Consider the following 17,836-nt stretch of genomic DNA (forward strand, 5'->3'; position numbering starts at 1 on the left):
GGAAGTCATTTGAAATGCCTATCCTTACAAACTATATTCAGAAGATTTATTGTACATAAACACCCACAGTGGACAAAAAATGAATATGACTGGTTAAAATGGAAAGTTAAAATATTGACACACACAATGTAATACCGTATTCGACGTAATAAGCGCCCAGGGCGCTCTCAAAATTAGAAATAGGGGTCTCTTTTCAGAATATAATCTGGATCAAAGAGTTGAAAGATCGTATATATTTTACAGGAATTTAATTGCCCGTAATTAAGGGTGCATATAACACATGAGTTCATATTATACACAAATAAAATAAGTCTTGTGTACACTGATCAATCGGAAGGGGTGCTAATTGGGATTGTCAACTAGCCAATATATTAGCAAATATCGCCGTGGGCGCTTATTAGAGCGGGGCGCTTATTACGCCGAATGCGGTAGATGTACATTAATGCTGAGAAGGCTTGGCAACTTCAAAGGAGAGTTTCTGAACACATGACATGTATATACTTTATAATTGATGTCCGGGTGTATGAGGAATAAAATTGTCCCCATATGAGGAGAATACAGGATTTGTGAAGAGAGTACTTTTTGATGAAGAGTGAGGCCCGGGATAATTCAATTTGATTTTCATCATGGCTAACGAAGAAAGAGCTGCCATATTCTGTGTGGTCAGCCTCAGTGATAGAATTACATGGAACCCATTAAACAGAGAGCCTGACAAGTCAGATACCAGATGATAAATCCTCACAATGAAGCGATAATTCCTGAAATAGACAAGCCGAATGAGCAGCTTCCTTGATTTCATCTTCAGGTCAATAGTATTGAAAGTGTTCCTATGTCCCTACTTCATGACCACCCATGCCAGCTGTGGCCGACAGATGCGACCTTTGTCAGGTCAAAGGAGACGACCTCTGTGGTGTAATGGATAGAGAGTGTGTCTGGAGATGGATAGAGTGTGTCTGGAGATGGATAGAGTGTGTGCCAGAGATGGATAGAGTGTGTGCCGGAGATGGATAGAGTGTGTGCCGGAGATGGATAGAGTGTGTGCCGGAGATGGATAGAGTGTGTGCCAGAGATGGATAGAGTGTGTGCCAGAGATGGATAGAGTGTGTGCCGGAGATGGATAGAGTGTGTGCCGGAGATGGATAGAGTGTGTCTGGAGATGGAAAGAGTGTGTACCGGAGATGGATAGAGTGTGTGTCTGGAGATGGATAGAGTGTGTGCCGGAGATGGATAGAGTGTGTGCCGGAGATGGATAGAGTGTGTGCCAGAGATGGATAGAGTGTGTGCCAGAGATGGATAGAGTGTGTGCCGGAGATGGATAGAGTGTGTGTCGGAGATGGATAGAGTGTGTCTGGAGATGGAAAGAGTGTGTACCGGAGATGGATAGAGTGTGTGTCTGGAGATGGATAGAGTGTGTGCCGGAGATGGATAGAGTGTGTGTCTGGAGATGGATAGAGTGTGTGCCGGAGATGGATAGAGTGTGTGCCGGAGATGGATAGAGTGTGTGCCGGAGATGGATAGAGTTTGTGCCGGAGATAGATAGAATGTGTGCCAGAGATGGATAGAGTGTGTCTGGAGATGGAAAGAGTGTGTACCGGAGATGGATAGAGTGTGTGCCGGAGATGGATAGAGTGTGTGTCTGGAGATGGATAGCGCCACATAGAACCACCAATCTTCTGTTCTCTGGGCACACAGCCCAGAGAACACAGCCCAGAGAACAGAAGGTGGTGGTTCAAGCCTCTGGCTGTATCATGCCTAAAGAGGTTGAAAGATGGTACTTGTTGTTTACTTGCCTGACGCTCGGCATTAAAGGGATAAAACAAAGACTGGTCAGCTCGGAGTCAGTATAATGTGTCTGAGAGGGGTATCCTTGGTAAACAGTGGCATGGTATTTCAATTGACGAGCGCTATGAAAACCGACAGAAATCCTGACTTGTACAGACAGACAACATAGACAGACAGACAGACAGACAGACAGACAGACAGACAGACAGACAGACACACACACACACACACACACACACACACACACACACGTGCTTGCATGTTGCAATTTTAAACCACAGTCTGCCTCACCTCACCTCACCTCACCTCACCTCACCTCACCTCACCACACCTCACCTCACCTCACCATACCTCACCCCACCTCACCTCTAATGTCACAGGTCAAGTGAGGTTGTCATGGTTATCTCAGGATTACAAGATGTGGGTGACCTCATTGACCTAAGATTAGGTGAATTTGTTAAGACAGAATTATACTACGTACTTGTCCTTTACAGTATTGATAAATCTTTAGTGACAAGCAAATATGTATGGTTTTGTAAGAAATCGTATTTGGCCTGTCATATGTTTTTTGGTAAATATGTGTAGAAAGTCATAAGATAGGAAAAATTAGTTAAGAATTTATCTGACAAATAAAATGATGTGTGATAAGTAACAAATATATGCTTGTACATTCATACCTTAGGATTTGTGAAAAATAAGCATAAATAATGTGTTGACAGTTGAGAACATATTAAAGGTATTATATCAATCTTTCCTTTTTGTGTATGGTGACACAAACATTATTAAATCTGATAGCATTATCTGAAGAGATAGTTCAAGATCTCGATTCCATGTCAGAATAGATCCCCAGTGTCCCATTCTTGTTGATAAAGTCGGGTGGCTGGGTAGCCTAGTGGTTAAAATGTTCGCTCATCACACCAAAGACCCGGGTTCGATTCCCCAATGTGTGAAGCCAATTTCCGGTGTCCCCTGACATTATATTGCAGGAATATTGCTAAAAGCGGCGTTAAACCCTACTCACTCAGCCAGGGAATCAAACCACCGACCTTCCGCTGTGAATGCAGATGCTCTATCCACTACACCACTGAAGACGGATGATCAAGATGTAACCTCGGTGACCATGTGTCCTCCCTCACTCACTCTGTGAAAATCTATCTGAATCTGGGGGCACGAGTGGCCCAGTGATCTAAGGTGCCGCGATTCGCTGTGCAGAGTTGCTTCCCTTGGACACGCCAGAAAGCAATGATTGTGGGTTCGAATCCCGGTTCGTGTGGATTATGTTTCTAGGTTTGTCAGCACCATACCCAGGCTTGTGGGTTTCACCGAAGTTGTAAACGTCTGAGACCTGCATCACTTCGGGTTTTCCTCCCACATTAAGCTGACACGCTGTGATATAACTGGAATACTGTTAAAAGCGGCGTTAAACCCAACTCACTCACTCACTATCTGAATCTTCAACTTGAGCGCCCGTAGTGATTAAAGAGGTGAAGTCCTGAGCGTCACAGGAGCCTTGACTTCATTTGACCCAGGGCAGGAAACCTGAGTCCTGTGATTACCAAACCTTTGTATTTGCATTTCCAAGGATGCATAATTGTCATAATCTGTGGTGGTAATTGTGAATTATGAATACAGTTGGTCCTAATCATATTCATCATCAGTGGTGAGTTGGGGCTGTGTCTTGTCAGCTGGTCCCACCAGGAAATGAAGTTGGCGTTCACTTGTTTGTTTCCCCTTGTGAGCCTGCAGGGCAAGGGTTAGTCACAACTTAGACTTGTACAAGTCTCTAAGGCAAAAATTATTAGTTAAAGTCATAATTTCTAGATTAATAAAATAATAAGAACAAATGGTCTCTATAAGAGACTTGCATCCTGTACTGTTCACATATCTAGACTTGCCTATTATAAGGAGAGAATTATTACCCATCCATCGACTTATTCAGTACAGCCTTGGAGCAAGGCTAGTCACAACTCAATAGCTTAATATAGAAATTTTTGTAAAATAATGGTGTGCGGAGAGCCAGATTATGCCTCTCCTTATTGTACAGGTTGAACCGTTCTTCGATAGATTGCGTTGGATTTGGAAAAATGAGTTCAATAAAGTCTTTTAATGGCTGAATGGCATTTGGAATGAAATAGGACATTAACATTAATCTAAAGTCTGAATTCTAGTTAACATCTAAAACCTGCATCACTTTTGGCATTCCTCCCACATTAAGTTGACAGGGCTGTGATGTTACTGCAATACTGTTAAAAGAAGCGTTAAGCCCAACTTAAGTTAACTTTCTTTTAGTGCTGTATGTTTTCAAACAACAGAGATTTTTCTAGAATTCCAAATTAGGTGCCCTTGGTAGGCAAACAGGAAAAGTTGACTTTTACTGTAGTATAACTGTAGTGAAATTTTTGACTGGGAAGTTATTATTTTGTTTTAAAAAATCCCTCCCCCCTCCCCCCCCCTGCCCTAAATTCCATGACAAAGCCATGACATTAGGGATGGGACAGGTAACTCAGGTACCTGGGTCGGGTGGGTACTGATTTGGACCCGGGTACCCACAGGACTACCCGGACCCGTGGTCACTAATGTTTGCATTTCTTTTTGACTATGCACCCATTCATTCTGATTTTTCATGTGGTTGAATAAAGAAATAACTTAATTCGACTTCAGTGTATGAATGACCAGATTGTTTAATACATGTATATAAATACGTTTTGCAAGGGATATGCTAAAAATGTTCCCAATCGGACATTTTGAGACATCTCCTGACCCCTACAATGGGTACCCGGGTAGGGTCGGGTAATAGAGTGGGTGTGGGGGGGGTACCCGGGAAGTAAATTTGGACTCGTCCCAGCCCTACATAACATTAGCATGAATTGGGAAATATTTGTAATTCCAATTTGGTAATATTTACTGACATTGGCTGCAGCCATGCGGCTGAATATCCGCCTCTGAGCAGGTCTAGATAAATCACTAGATGAAGTACTCCTGGAAATTATACTTGATGATGTTTGGGCTTGTGTTGTCTCCTGGGTTGCCTTGTCTGGATTATTTATGACAAGAACCCGGAAGTAAGTGTGTTAATACTGAAAGTATCGATGTCCCCAAACAAGTTACAGCTGTCCAAGTTTGCCACTTAAAAAATATGTGTTGCACATAAAATATGTGTTCAAAATATTCAACAAAGATTTAATTCAGTTAAAATAATATTTTAATAGATCAAGCACTGAAACTAAACTAAACTTTTTTGCAGCAATTACTATATTTTATACTTACCCCATGAGGGTTGAAGTTTCTGAAATTTTGCAGGACAGCCTCAAGTAAAACAAAACATGGAGCTCTCTACCTTTAAACTTGCACGATGATGTCATGATTAATTAGCAATCGCACCAATTGGCACCGTGTCTAAAAATAGATAACCCTGTGTTGTATCACTGCGATCAGCTGATTGTGGGTTCAGATCCTAGATTTACCTTGATTGTCATCCTTGGTTTGTCAAAAAACATGATTGTTGGTTGGTTGTAAACATCTACACAACCTGAGTTCCCTTGTGACAACTCAAATACAGTACAATCGAGTTTGAACTCCACTCACCCATTTTATCTCCACTAGACTATAGTTTTAGAAAGTGGGACAGGCCTATACAGACCTGTTTGATCATCAGTAAGGGATTCAGATTCATGCTAAGATATGAAAAATCAGATACAAAATATACATGAAGAAGGATGAATAATGATGTAGACTCACGGCGCAAATATACATAAATCAAAAGACTGATGATAATTGATAATTAATGAATCCAATAAGAGGAGAAACTAATCACGGCTTCATTGTTTGGGGCCTGGGACTTCAAACAAAATGTCCCTCAGTAATCAGGCATAAACAGACACTTGACATTGAGCCTATCTTCCTTGTTGGACAAACAGTTTCTTCTGACGTCACATTGCGTCATAAACCCTCCTTTATGAGGGTTCAAGCACTCCTCATTGTAGTCACATGCATCAGTGATGGTGATCTGTATGTTTCAATGTCCTTCTTCCTGTACACCATTGATGATGTGGTTTCCCATCACATGTTAATCATTTGATATCTATTAAAAGACTGATATAGAAACCACGTGCAATTTTGACATGTGCAACTTTTAAGATTTCCAATGGCTGATGTTTGTGGAAGTGGGTTTTTAGCAACAATAACCACCTCTGAATGAAAAAGCCAATTTGACGACTACATCACCATGGATTATACATTGATAGAAAACCACTTCTTTCTCAGTCATTATAATTCATCTTGAACGCAAGTAATATTATTTACGGTCATCACTACCTGGGACCCCTTTTGGCACGTTCTGCAGCAACAAAAATACGGGTAACGTCCAATTTTTTCACACTGTAAAACATGTTACTTTTTAATGCTGTGTCAAAGCATGAATCGGAGAATGAATCGGAGAGATAATTTACAAGAATTGCTGATCTTTTATATGACAAGATTCCATGTACAAGACAAACTCTACCATTAGCATTTTTTGTTGTTGTCAACCGTAATAAAACCTCAACTTACATTAACATACCGTATTCGACGTAATAAGCGCCCAGGGCGCTCTCAAAATTAGAAATAGGGGGCTCCTATTAGAATATTATTTTGGTGGAAAAAACAGAGCTGAAAGATAAATGTTGTGGTTTATGCTGACGGTCTGAACTGTTTATATACGACAGATATGTTTTTCCAGAATTTAATTGCCCATAATTAAGGGTGCATATAACACACGCGTGCGTTTTATACACGAATATATAAGTCTGGTGTACAATTTGATCAATCGGAAGGAGTGCTAATTGGGATTGTTCACTTGCCAATATATTAGCAAATATCGCCGTGGGCGCTTATTAGAGCGGGGCTTATTACGTCGAATACGGTAATTACATTTTGTTATATGTTAGGGTATTAATCAGATTGTATAGAATGTGTTGTGAGGTAATTACACGGAGTAGGCAAGTCATCAAACATTGATAAAACATGTACTCACACTGATCAAGTTATGATGATGTTAGATGGGGAACAACACATTAAGTGAAGGCCCAGTTTCAGCAGCTACTAGTACTATGTATGAGGACTTGGAAGAACACTATGGTGGGTTGAAAGGTTGTTAAGAGAAGCTCTACTTTACAGATGGCAGTGTTCTGACAGAATAGATGGTGAGAGTTGAATCTTCTTTTTGTTATGGCCTTTTTATTTGAAGATGACTGTGGAGTAAGAGGCTTGAGTCTCCAATTAGTTCTTCACACAAACAATGGGTTTGTTTGTGGTATGCTGATGAATGTTACAAGAGCAACATAAAAAAGCTTTAACACTTGAAGAAAAAGAATATCTGACCAGCAAAAGATGTGGTATTCCACGGTATCATATCGTTTCATTTTCTAGGGCATTGACTGATTTCCATCCAGAATGTCCTGAAGATATTTTTCAATTTTGGTGATAATATAGAAAAATGTTCTATCAAAATTTGCGAAATAATGAAAATGTTCTAATGACGTTTGTCTCTAGCACTATCATGTATTTTAGCCATAGTTGTCTGAAGTCTTACCTTGTGTTGTGTGCTTACTTTTGCAGAAATCCCAATAAAGTTAACAAATTTGATTTTAACGATGACAGTGAATTCTTTTGGGAAATCTAGAAATGCTCTCTGTCGATGGTTATTTGAGTTTTGTTTGTGATCTGTATGTCATAACAACAAAAATTGGGAACGTAATTTTCCAACGATGAAAGCAATGATAAGATGAAGTCAGAGGTCACTGTACTGTAATGTGTGCATGATGTTAGGAAGCTATCTCTGCATGTTGCTCTGACCTGGAATTACCGGTCATTGTTTACCAGCAATCCAATGTAATATGATAAACCAGATCAGATCCTCCACCACATATATAAGACAGGTATAAGGTACCTTTATAAAGACAAAAGACAGGGAGTGTCCAGGGGTCAACAACATTGGTCATCTCAGGACGACCAAGCGACATGTAAATGAGACAGGCTGTGCCCTGAACAGAAGATGGTGTTCTGGGGACCCCTCCTTGTGATGGGCTGGCGTTGAAGTGTTCAGGCTTACCAGGTAGGTGTGAGGGGATGAGGAGGCTGCGAGGGGAGGGGGATGGGGGGGAGCAGGGTGCAGTGAACGAGTGCATGCCTATTGTATTTTAGGGTCTTTCATCACAGCCACATGTTCAAACAAATGGCTTGTTATATGAGTATAAATCTTCAACTTTGTAATTGGGTGAAGAATGTTATGTGATAAGATGAAACGGTGGCCCTTGGTTTGTTTGTCAGTCATTGAGTGCGTTTGTCTTGAATAGACTTTGACTTTCACCATATGTCCATTGATTTTCAATACTAGCATTATTACTCTATGAATAATGATTGGGATTAAATTCTATATGACCCCAGAAATGTTAATGTGTGATGACGTGCTTAGTTAGTGAGTGAGTGAGTGGGCGGGCGGGATGCTGAGTGAGTGAGTGAGATGGCTTTGACGTTCCTTTTATCAGTATTCCAATTATATCATGACGTGTCAGCTTACTGATGGAGGAAAACCCGAAGTGATGCAGGTCTCAGACATTTACCACTTTGGTGAAATGCATTTGATGAAAGTAATGCAGAAACAACTCTAGAATAACACCTGGAATCACACTTTTGGTTTTCCTTACCTACAACCAATCCTACCCTACTTCAAGTACTACAACGGGGTAGAATAGGTCTTCAGCAACCCGTGCTTGCCGTAAAAGCCGACTATGCTTGTTGGCGACTAACTGGATTGGGTGGTCAGGCTCGCTGACTTGGTTGATGCATGTCATCAATCCCAATTGCGTGAATTGTGGCTCATGATGTCAATCTCTGGATTGTCTGGTCCAGACTTGATTATTTACAGCCTGCTATCATGTAGTTGGAATATTGCTGAGTGCGACATTAAACAACCAACCAACCAACCAACCAACTAATCAAGTGTTGAAATAGTTCTGACTTTGACAATAACAGTCCATTAAAGATACCGATGTTGATACGTAATAAGAACACAAAGCCTGTCAGTCCCTTGTGCTGGACCACTAACTACCACAGTCAGGACGACTCCAGGAAATGTCTACAGGAGCTTTGAAGTCTTTGTTTGCTTCACTGTGGATACATTAAATGTTTGTCGAAGTTTTACAGCTTGTTGTTGGTGATGCATGGCAGCTGGGTCGGATTCTACGTCAATATCTCCATCTACAGTTGGTCAGCTGTCTCCGTGGGCGAAGACGTCAATACTTCTTTACATCGCGTTAATTACAAATGAACATATGTGATATTAACAACGTCATTCTCCATGTGGGTTTTGATTTCTCATAGGTTTCAGTTCGATGTTAGGCTGTTATTCTATCTTCCTTTCCTGTGTTGGTGAGAATGCAGGATAATGAGGATGCTCGAGCTATTGTCTGGTTGTAATTGTATTTCATTGCTCAATGGATTGAATTGTTTTGAGATGAAAAACTGAGATTTGACAATAGATGTCGGACTTAATCCCAACCAGCAAATCAACAACTGAAGTAGGGGCCTGTTGTTGTTACGGGCACGTTGTGAGGGTAGCGGCCTCAGGTGCGGAGCTTTGTACCTGTCTGAGGGGAATACTGACGACCACAGCACCCTTTGATCTCCCCTGTTTACCTGAGAATGTAAGTTTCTGGTCAGTTTTTTCCTTTGAAGTATGGTCAAGAGCTTGTGGTTGAGAGGCTAAGTGACAGAAATGTTTGCTAAATCTTTTTGTACAGAACTTAGATAATGTTATGGAATGTCGATGATGTTTTAGTTCTTAGTTGGGATGCCTTACCCAGTTTTCGGAATTTAGCATGTAAATCAAAGTGTCTTGTCATAATGTTAAAAGTTAAAGGTTTACTTTGTCCCCAGATTCAAATAATGGGAAAAGACTTCAACCCCTTGACTCCCCTTAATGTCGAACACTGCTTACTTGGGCTGGCTAAAAAATATTGATAATCGGAATTATCGTTGATGGGAAGAAGTGTATGATTATCGATATGAAAATTGTGTCATTGATACTATCTGAGAAAAGCTATTAGGATGAAACAAAGTTTCAATTTACTGAAGCAGACTTGTCCATTGCCAAAGACAGAAAGCAACTGATTTTGTTATATCTCAATCCATGCATAAATGTGTCACCACTCTCAGCTTTTTGCATATTTGCTCAAAGTTACTTCTCCGATATTTATCGATAATTGAGACATTTTGTTAACAATTCTCAGTCTGAACGATTTCTATCCCCATTAAGCTGACATGCCGTGATATAACTGGAATACTGTTAAAACTCACTCACTCACTCCTACAGGTCCCATAGACAAAATGCAGCAGTTTTGTTGTTAGTGGTCTACCACATGGTTCGAGATTTCGTGGGATGGTTAACCCTCACCCATAATTGACATGTTGGCCTACAACCTCTTGTAGAATTTGAATGTCACATGTAATGTGAAAATTACCGCACATTAGCTTTATGATTTCTATCAAACACAGATTTACCTCTGGAAAATTTGTTTGGAAGTTTTGATATGCCTATATATGGACTAAACATTTGAAATTATTTCCATGTAGTGAGTCATCGCTGAAATGTAAATGTGACAGTGTTGTATATAGCAATCTGTCATCTATCAGTGACATGGTTGTCATTGTCAGCTTATCAGCTGATGTCACCAAGGGTCAGGTCACCCCAAAAAATGTTTCAATATAAAAACAGCATAATAATTGTAAAAATTAATATTTGTCATAACCACCAAGCAGCTGTTTGTATTATTTCACACTTTTTAGCTGAATCAGCGTTAATCCATTATTTAATCTGTGTTCTAGTATAAATGTTTCAGGTGGTGTGTATATTTGTTGATTACCTTTTCAACTTGAACAATGCAGATGTCTTATTTAGAGTTTAATATTTCATGTAGTTGCTTTATTTGCTTGTTAAATTGAAAATATTTAGAGAATTTTCTCCAAAAGGAAACACTTATTTATTTATGAATCCGCATTACCGTGTTAATCAAACAGGAATTTTTTCCAAATCCAGAGTGAGAAAAAGTTGTTTGACTATTACCTGCAATATTTGCATATTCCTGTTTGGCACTTTCCCGTCAGAGTGTTGTGGAGAGGTTTCGTTGTTCAGTTCGTTATCGAGGATATCTGTTCAGTGAACATGAAGGACTGTTTGACAAATGGCTTGACTTGATAACTATTTGTGATGCAACTTTGTAAGTAATGTTTAAATCAGTTTATATTTCATTACTTTTCAATGTTCAGTGGTATTCTTGTTTAACACTCTCCATTGTGAAAAGGTGCTTGCCCCATGGGATTCCGGTTTAGTATTGGTCCCCACAACTAGCCTTGCTCCAAGGCTGTACTGAAAGAAAGGTCCATGGATGTGTAGTAAGTCTGTTCTCCAAATAGGCAAGTCTAGATATGTGGACAGTAGCCTTGCTCCAAGGCTGTACTGAAAGAAAGGTCCATGTATGTGTAGTAATTCTATCCTCCAAATAGGCAAGTCTAGATATGTGGACAGTAGCCTTGCTCCAAGGCTGTACTGAAAGAAATGTCCATGGATGTGTAGTAATTCTATCCTCCAAATAGGCAAGTCTAGATATGTGGACAGTAGCCTTGCTCCAAGGCTGTACTGAAAGAAATGTCCATGGATGTGTAGTAATTCTATCCTCCAAATAGGCAAGTCTAGATATGTGGACAGTAGCCTTGCTCCAAGGCTGTACTGAAAGAAATGTCCATGGATGTGTAGTAATTCTATCCTCCAAATAGGCAAGTCTAGATATGTGGTCAGTAGCCTTGCTCCAAGGCTGTACCGAAAGAAATGTCCATGGATGACTAGTAATTCTATCCTCCAAATAGGCAAGTCTTGATATGTTTAGGACTCAGTCTCTTATAGGGACAAGTTGTTCTTATTATTTACATAATCTAGAAATTATGATTTAAACTAATAATTATTGCCTTAGAGACTTGTGTAAGTCTACCCAGCAACCTATGCTGGTTGATAAGTAAATGGATTGGGTAGTCAGGCTCAGTGATTTGGTTGATTGGGTGTCGTCGTACCCCACTGGCGTGGATTGTTACTCACAATATCCATCACTGGATTGTCTGGCCACCATCATATACCTGAGTGCAGCCTTAAACAACAAGCAAACATTGACACAGTGGTATAACTGAAATACTGGTTAAATTAGCCTTGAGCGTAGCTCACTCAGTTATCCTGTATTGTAAAGCTGATAAAAGGCTGTCAATATGAACATGTGTTTTGACACTGTGACATGATTTACAGAACCAGTTCTGGTTTCAGCAGTTCTAGAGATCAAATATCGCCAAGAAACTAATCAACAACAGGCTGTTTTGAAATTATGTTGCATGAATGTTTACTTCTTTTCGAGTCTTTGATCCCGTTACGTCAACACCAGTTCACGCGGTTCTTGCACTTGCACTTGCAAGCAACATAAAATCTTTCAGCTTGTATTGATTCGATCGGTCTTGGGGACAGTATGACAGAGAGAAACTGCGTTACAGAAAACGTCCAATATTTATACAAAGTCGAATGATATTACACTTATAGTAATCAATATCTGAATTTCTATTATTGACAGCTGTTGCTGTTACCTTGAATGTGTGTGCCTCTGTATAACGCACATAAGACTTCTGGTATTTAATGTCATTCTTATATTCGACTTGTGTCCTTTTTTTTCATTTTATATAATTTCTTATTAATGTCAAATGTTCCATAGGAAAATTGTTCTCTATTGTGTGATTTATCTGGTGTTGCATTATAGTGAAGGTTTTGACATGTCTTATAAAAATCGTGATATTTCGATGCCCATGTGGGCAGTATATGTGGGTGATGCAAGTTTGAGAGTACGTCTTTGGGGCTCCTTGTCTCTGCAGTGTGTTCGCATATTGAAAACAGACGTAATAGATTGCATTGGAAAACGTTGAGAAAAAAATTGGAGGACTATGGACCCAATAAGGTTTTGAACTACAATTGTGTTTTTGAGACAAAAAACTGTTTCAGACAAATGCCACCATCTGTCTTAGGAGATTTGCTTGTTAGCAGTTTTGCTGACACAAGTTATTTAAGTCTGACTCTGGATTCAAAGTGCTGTCAGTAATAAGGCTTAAAACTCCGATCTGTTAATGAGTGGAGTAGTTTTTGCATCTGAAGACTGTTGTGGCCTACTACTCCTCAAAATAGCAAGTTTTAAGAAACGGTAAGATATTTTTATTTTTAAATTTCATGTCAACCTAAATACAATAAATGTCAAATTAGAAAATTTTCCCTGGAATATGACACATTCTTCCGTGATAATTTGGCAAAACGATTTCTCGTAACATATTCTTTTTCTGGCAACTGGGCGTCAATGTCCAGATGTTGCCTGTTCATGATGTTTTGACCACCTTAAGTTTCCTTTCTAAATTCCCTTGCCATAAATCTTGCTTTTTAATTGGTCTACAGTGCAAAAGTTAAAAATCTGCGTGGGTTAGATCCTGGAGCATTGAGAAAGTGGCATGGCGCTTGTTAACAGAGTTCCTGTTGTTTTGTGAGTGAGCCATTACGTGGCCCAACTCGTGCCCTCTCAGGCTGTCCCGACTCCACGGCAAACACCATCATGATGATATCATAGGAAGTGGCTGGCAGTTACCGCCAAACGTTCAAAAATGCCATTATTTCAAATAGTTGGAAGCTCCGAGAGGGTAGGTATGGACTCAGTTTTTGGATAGATAGATGTTGCATCTTCAGATGCATTGTGTTTCATGCTATACTTGTTGTAGGAGATGGATTGTCATTGGTCTTATGGGCCGGCTGAGGTGAGATTATTGTATCAGCCAGTAGGTCATTAACACACTATTAAGATGAAGAGCTTATGGGATCCATGCCTAAGTAGGTATGTGTTTATTCAGGGTACAGAGGTATGCATGTCCTTTGGTATTGCTGCTGTGGTATTTTAATCTAATGACACCTGAATTATATTATATTTTAGAAATATAACAAGGATTATTTTTTTTTAATTTTGAAAATTTGAGTTTGTATTCAAATATTTCACTGTCTTCATACACATCTATATGGGAATGACGAGGCGACTAACGGGATCGGGTGGTCAGGCTCACTGACTTGGTTGATGCATGACATCACATCCCAATTGCATGGATCAATGCTCATGACATCAATCACTGCATTAAACAAACAAGCAAAAGGAATGATGAGAAGGCAGGGCCCTTCACTGTCTTAATTTCAAACACTTTTTAAGTTTGTGAGTCAATTATTCAAACAGGGTTCAAACCCGTGAGAATACATTTATATGGTTCACTGTCACCAACATGAGCTTGTTCTACTTTGACCATCCTGGGGTGTCTCTGGGTAAGAATCGGTTCCCAGCTACCTATGTGGGTCGTAAGAGGCAACCCAAATTGATCGGGTGGTCAAGTTTGGTGAGTTGGTTGATTGTGTGTCATCGTACTCGAAGCTGTGGATCGTTGCTCACAATATCAATCACTGGATTGTCGAGTACAGACTTGATTATTTACAGGCCGCAGTCATAAAGCTATAATATTTGAATGTGGAGACCCCCTAAAATCAACACAGGGGCTATGACTTGCTGAATTTCAACACTGTGTACACAATAATTATATAGGGGCGGTCGGGTAGCCTAGTGGTTAAAGCGTTCACTCGTCACGCTGAAGACCCGGGTTCGATTCCCGACATGGGTACAATGTGTGAAGCCCATTTCTGGTGTCCCCTGCCGTGATATTGCTGGAATATTGCTAAAAGCGGCGTAAAACCATACTCACTCACAATAATTATATTGATCTGTAAATGTGGACTGAACTATGAAAGATGTTATTGTAAAAAGAATTTTCCCCTGCATATTTTGTTTAGTTATTGGCACAGAAAATAATTATTTGTAGATGCATGGATATTTGGTAAATTGTGTTTTGAAAAGTTTTGTTTTCTATTGAACAACCTCGTGCAGGTACAAGATTAGAGAGAGGAGTTTACGTATGTTTTGTATTGGTGACATGGTCAGGGCCAGTCATCAAGACTGATAGGCCCTCATGATGGATATGTATGGAGCAACTGCAGTGTAACAGCATTAAGGGCTGGGTAAAGAAGTTCCTACGTGACACCAGTTATCCATTCCCCCATCTCCCTCCCCCGACACACATCAGTGTTTTGCCTGTGATGTCACTCTTCATTTACTTGCTGTCTTAATAACATTTCATTGATTCTATTGAATAAGTCAACAAGGAGTCCACAGGGCCTAACTGTAAATGTGTATCCTGTGAGATGTGAGGGTTTGTCTGTCAGCCATCAGTCGCCCACATTCCCGGTCAAGGTCACTCACAGTGGATTAGCTTAATCCATTTGTTGTGTCAATATCCCGCATACTGTGTATCTTTGTTGGCTTGGAACTGGAGTAACAGCGTCACTGATGTCATCTTGTTGTTAGTGTTGGTCAGTGCTTTCTCTCCTGACCGTTGTGGTGAAGCAGGTGATCGGGATAGATTGATACTTTGCCATTCCATGTAAGTACGATAAAGCAAACATTTTGGGATCATTAGTCGATGAATGTTTACATGTCAGACTAATTCACTTGTGTTTTATTGATAAAACTATAACTTATGTACACGCTCACTGACCACCATTCACGTTGTTTTTCCGCATGCCTTTAAGTGAGTGATATCTGTAGTGTTGTAATGCACAGTGATGGGAAACAGCTGTCGATGCTGGTTGTAAGATGTGGCCCCACACATCAAGCCTGGTGACTTGTTTGATAGAGACCCGTGAAGATCCGCGGGAGAATAGGTCTTCAGCATATGCTTTCCATAAATTGCGACTATGCTTGTCGTAAGAGGCGACTAACGAGATCGGGTGGTCAGGCTCCCTGACTTGGTTGATGCATGTCATCATGATGTCAACCACTGGATTGTCTGGTCCTGACTCGATTACTTACAGACTGCCATCATATAGCTGGAATATTGCTGAGTGCGGCATTAAACAACAAACCAACAAACATGATATCCGATGGGGTATATAGTCGCTCATAATATCAATCACTGGATTGTCTAGTCCAGATTTGATTATTTACAGGCTGCTGTCATACAAGAATATTGCCGAGTGAGACATTAAACCACAAACACAAAACAAATTACAACTGGGAATGCAAAATTGAAAAATTTCTAAATTAAATGTAAATTAAATTGGGTCATTTGGGTGGCCAAGTGGTTAAGCATTTGCTTGTCACATAATATGCCAAGGTTTTGTTCCGAGTAGAATGTGTGAAGTCCATCCTTGGTGTCCCCAAAATAGTATAGCTGAAATATTTTTAAAGCGACTTCAAACCCACTCAAACACAAAACATATGTTTGTTTTCAGTTCAGAACCAAATCCACAACTTAGAAGTTGAGAGATTTTATCATTCAGGTCAATGATATTTTTTACCAAATTTTCAGTGACATATGTTGTGATGGTTTGCAAGCAGGTTTAAAACGCAGTTTATTGATATCCTGTAGTTTAGACTGTTTACGTGGCAGTGCATGTAGATCCTGCCTGTGTCCCTCCTGCTGGTGCTGTGGAGATAACATCGAGATACAGACTCAAGTGACATGACCATGACGCAAGTGTTATGCACAGGTTCCACTTCAGTTATCTGAGCTCACTCTGCAGCCGGCTGGTAGAGAGAGGTGGCAAGGGGGAGATATTCTTGAGATCATTGTTCTCCTTTAACTCTACTTTTCTGATTTCTTGCTTCAAATTAACCTCACATGAAGGTTATGCAACAGGGTTTGAGGAGGTTTTTCTGGAGGTTGATGTTGGGAATTTCAAGATTGATTAGTGATATTCAAGTTATTCAAGTATTATTTCTAAGTGGTGTGTCCATAATTGATTGTACTTGAGGAAATGGTGAATATCACTTTTGTATGTGTTGAACCCTTTCTGAAACCATGTAAAGGCGACTATGCTTGTCGTAAAAGGCGACTAACAGGATCGGGTGGTCAGGCTCCCTGACTTGGTTGATGCATGTCATCGATCCCAATTGCGTGCATCGATGCTCATGATATTAATCAATGGATTGTCTGGTCCAGACTCGATTATTTACAGACCACCGTCATATTGCTGGAATATTGCTGAGTGCGGCATTAAAAAACCAACCAACCAAACCAATCTGAAACCATGTAACTTCACTTAGTTATGAATATTCAATCAGACACTTTCATGTTTTTTTTTATGATGTTGAAAGCAGAGATTTTGGCATGTAGTTTCTGGATGTTACACAAAATATTGATAGTTACATCTGACATTTAAACAAAATGTTTGTACCATAGAAATCAATGGTAAAATCCCAACTCCTTCCCAACACTGTTTCATAGAATGTTCCCATTTGGGAATGGAACCCATATTTTCTGCATGACAATCTAACACTTTAACCATGGGGCTATTTGTAGTATTTATATGGGTCCTACCTGATTGTAATGTGTACACTCATGCAGTGAAGTGATTGTAAATCAGTTGTCAGATGTGTTTTTTGTCTCCTATGCATGGAACAGCTGTGTCAGAACAGGCCTCTAGTATTTCATGGTGGTTGTAAGACACAACTTGGATGGGTTGTAGGGTGGCAACAACAAGTACTGTGTCTGGATGAGTCGCCAACAGAAGATGGCTCATTATAGTATAGTGTGGTACAGTGTGGTATAGTGTAGTATAGTGTGATATGGTGTGGTATGGTGTGGTATAGTGTAGTATGGTGTTGTATAGTGAAGTGTGATATAGTGTGGTATAGTGTGATATAGTTAGTATAGGGTGGTATAGTGTAGTATAGTGTGGTATAGTGTAGTATAGTGTGGTATGGTGTGGTATGGTGTAGTATGGTGTTGTATAGTGAAGTGTGGTATAGTGTAGTATAGTGTAGTATAGTGTGGTATAGTGTAGTATGGTGTTGTATAGTGAAGTGTGATATAGTGTAGTATAGTGTGATATAGTGTAGTAAAGTGTAGTATAGTGTAA

At 39.9% G+C, this 17,836-nt stretch overlaps 1 protein-coding gene across 10 annotated transcripts in view; it reads left to right on the forward strand.

Moving 5' to 3' along the window:
• Nucleotides 1–17,836, forward strand: part of LOC124146118 (IQ motif and SEC7 domain-containing protein 1-like) — a 189,897-nt gene that overhangs the window by 72,122 nt on the left and 99,939 nt on the right. Inside the window, exon 1 of one of the 10 annotated variants that reach the window (XM_046516223.2) lies at nucleotides 12,750–13,043. The exons of 8 other annotated variants lie outside the window; for them this stretch is intronic. In XM_046516223.2, coding sequence (XP_046372179.2) covers nucleotides 12,970–13,043 — 74 coding nt within the window. In that variant the 5' untranslated portion in view covers nucleotides 12,750–12,969. Of the gene's footprint in view, nucleotides 1–12,749; nucleotides 13,044–13,385; nucleotides 13,528–17,836 lie in introns of those variants that run through there. One more of the 10 variants, XM_046516236.2, reaches the window with a different exon arrangement.

This window comes from Haliotis rufescens, unplaced genomic scaffold, assembly GCF_023055435.1.
Source record: "Haliotis rufescens isolate VD_foot unplaced genomic scaffold, xgHalRufe1.0.p SCAF_68, whole genome shotgun sequence".
Classification (NCBI taxonomy): domain Eukaryota; kingdom Metazoa; phylum Mollusca; class Gastropoda; order Lepetellida; family Haliotidae; genus Haliotis; species Haliotis rufescens.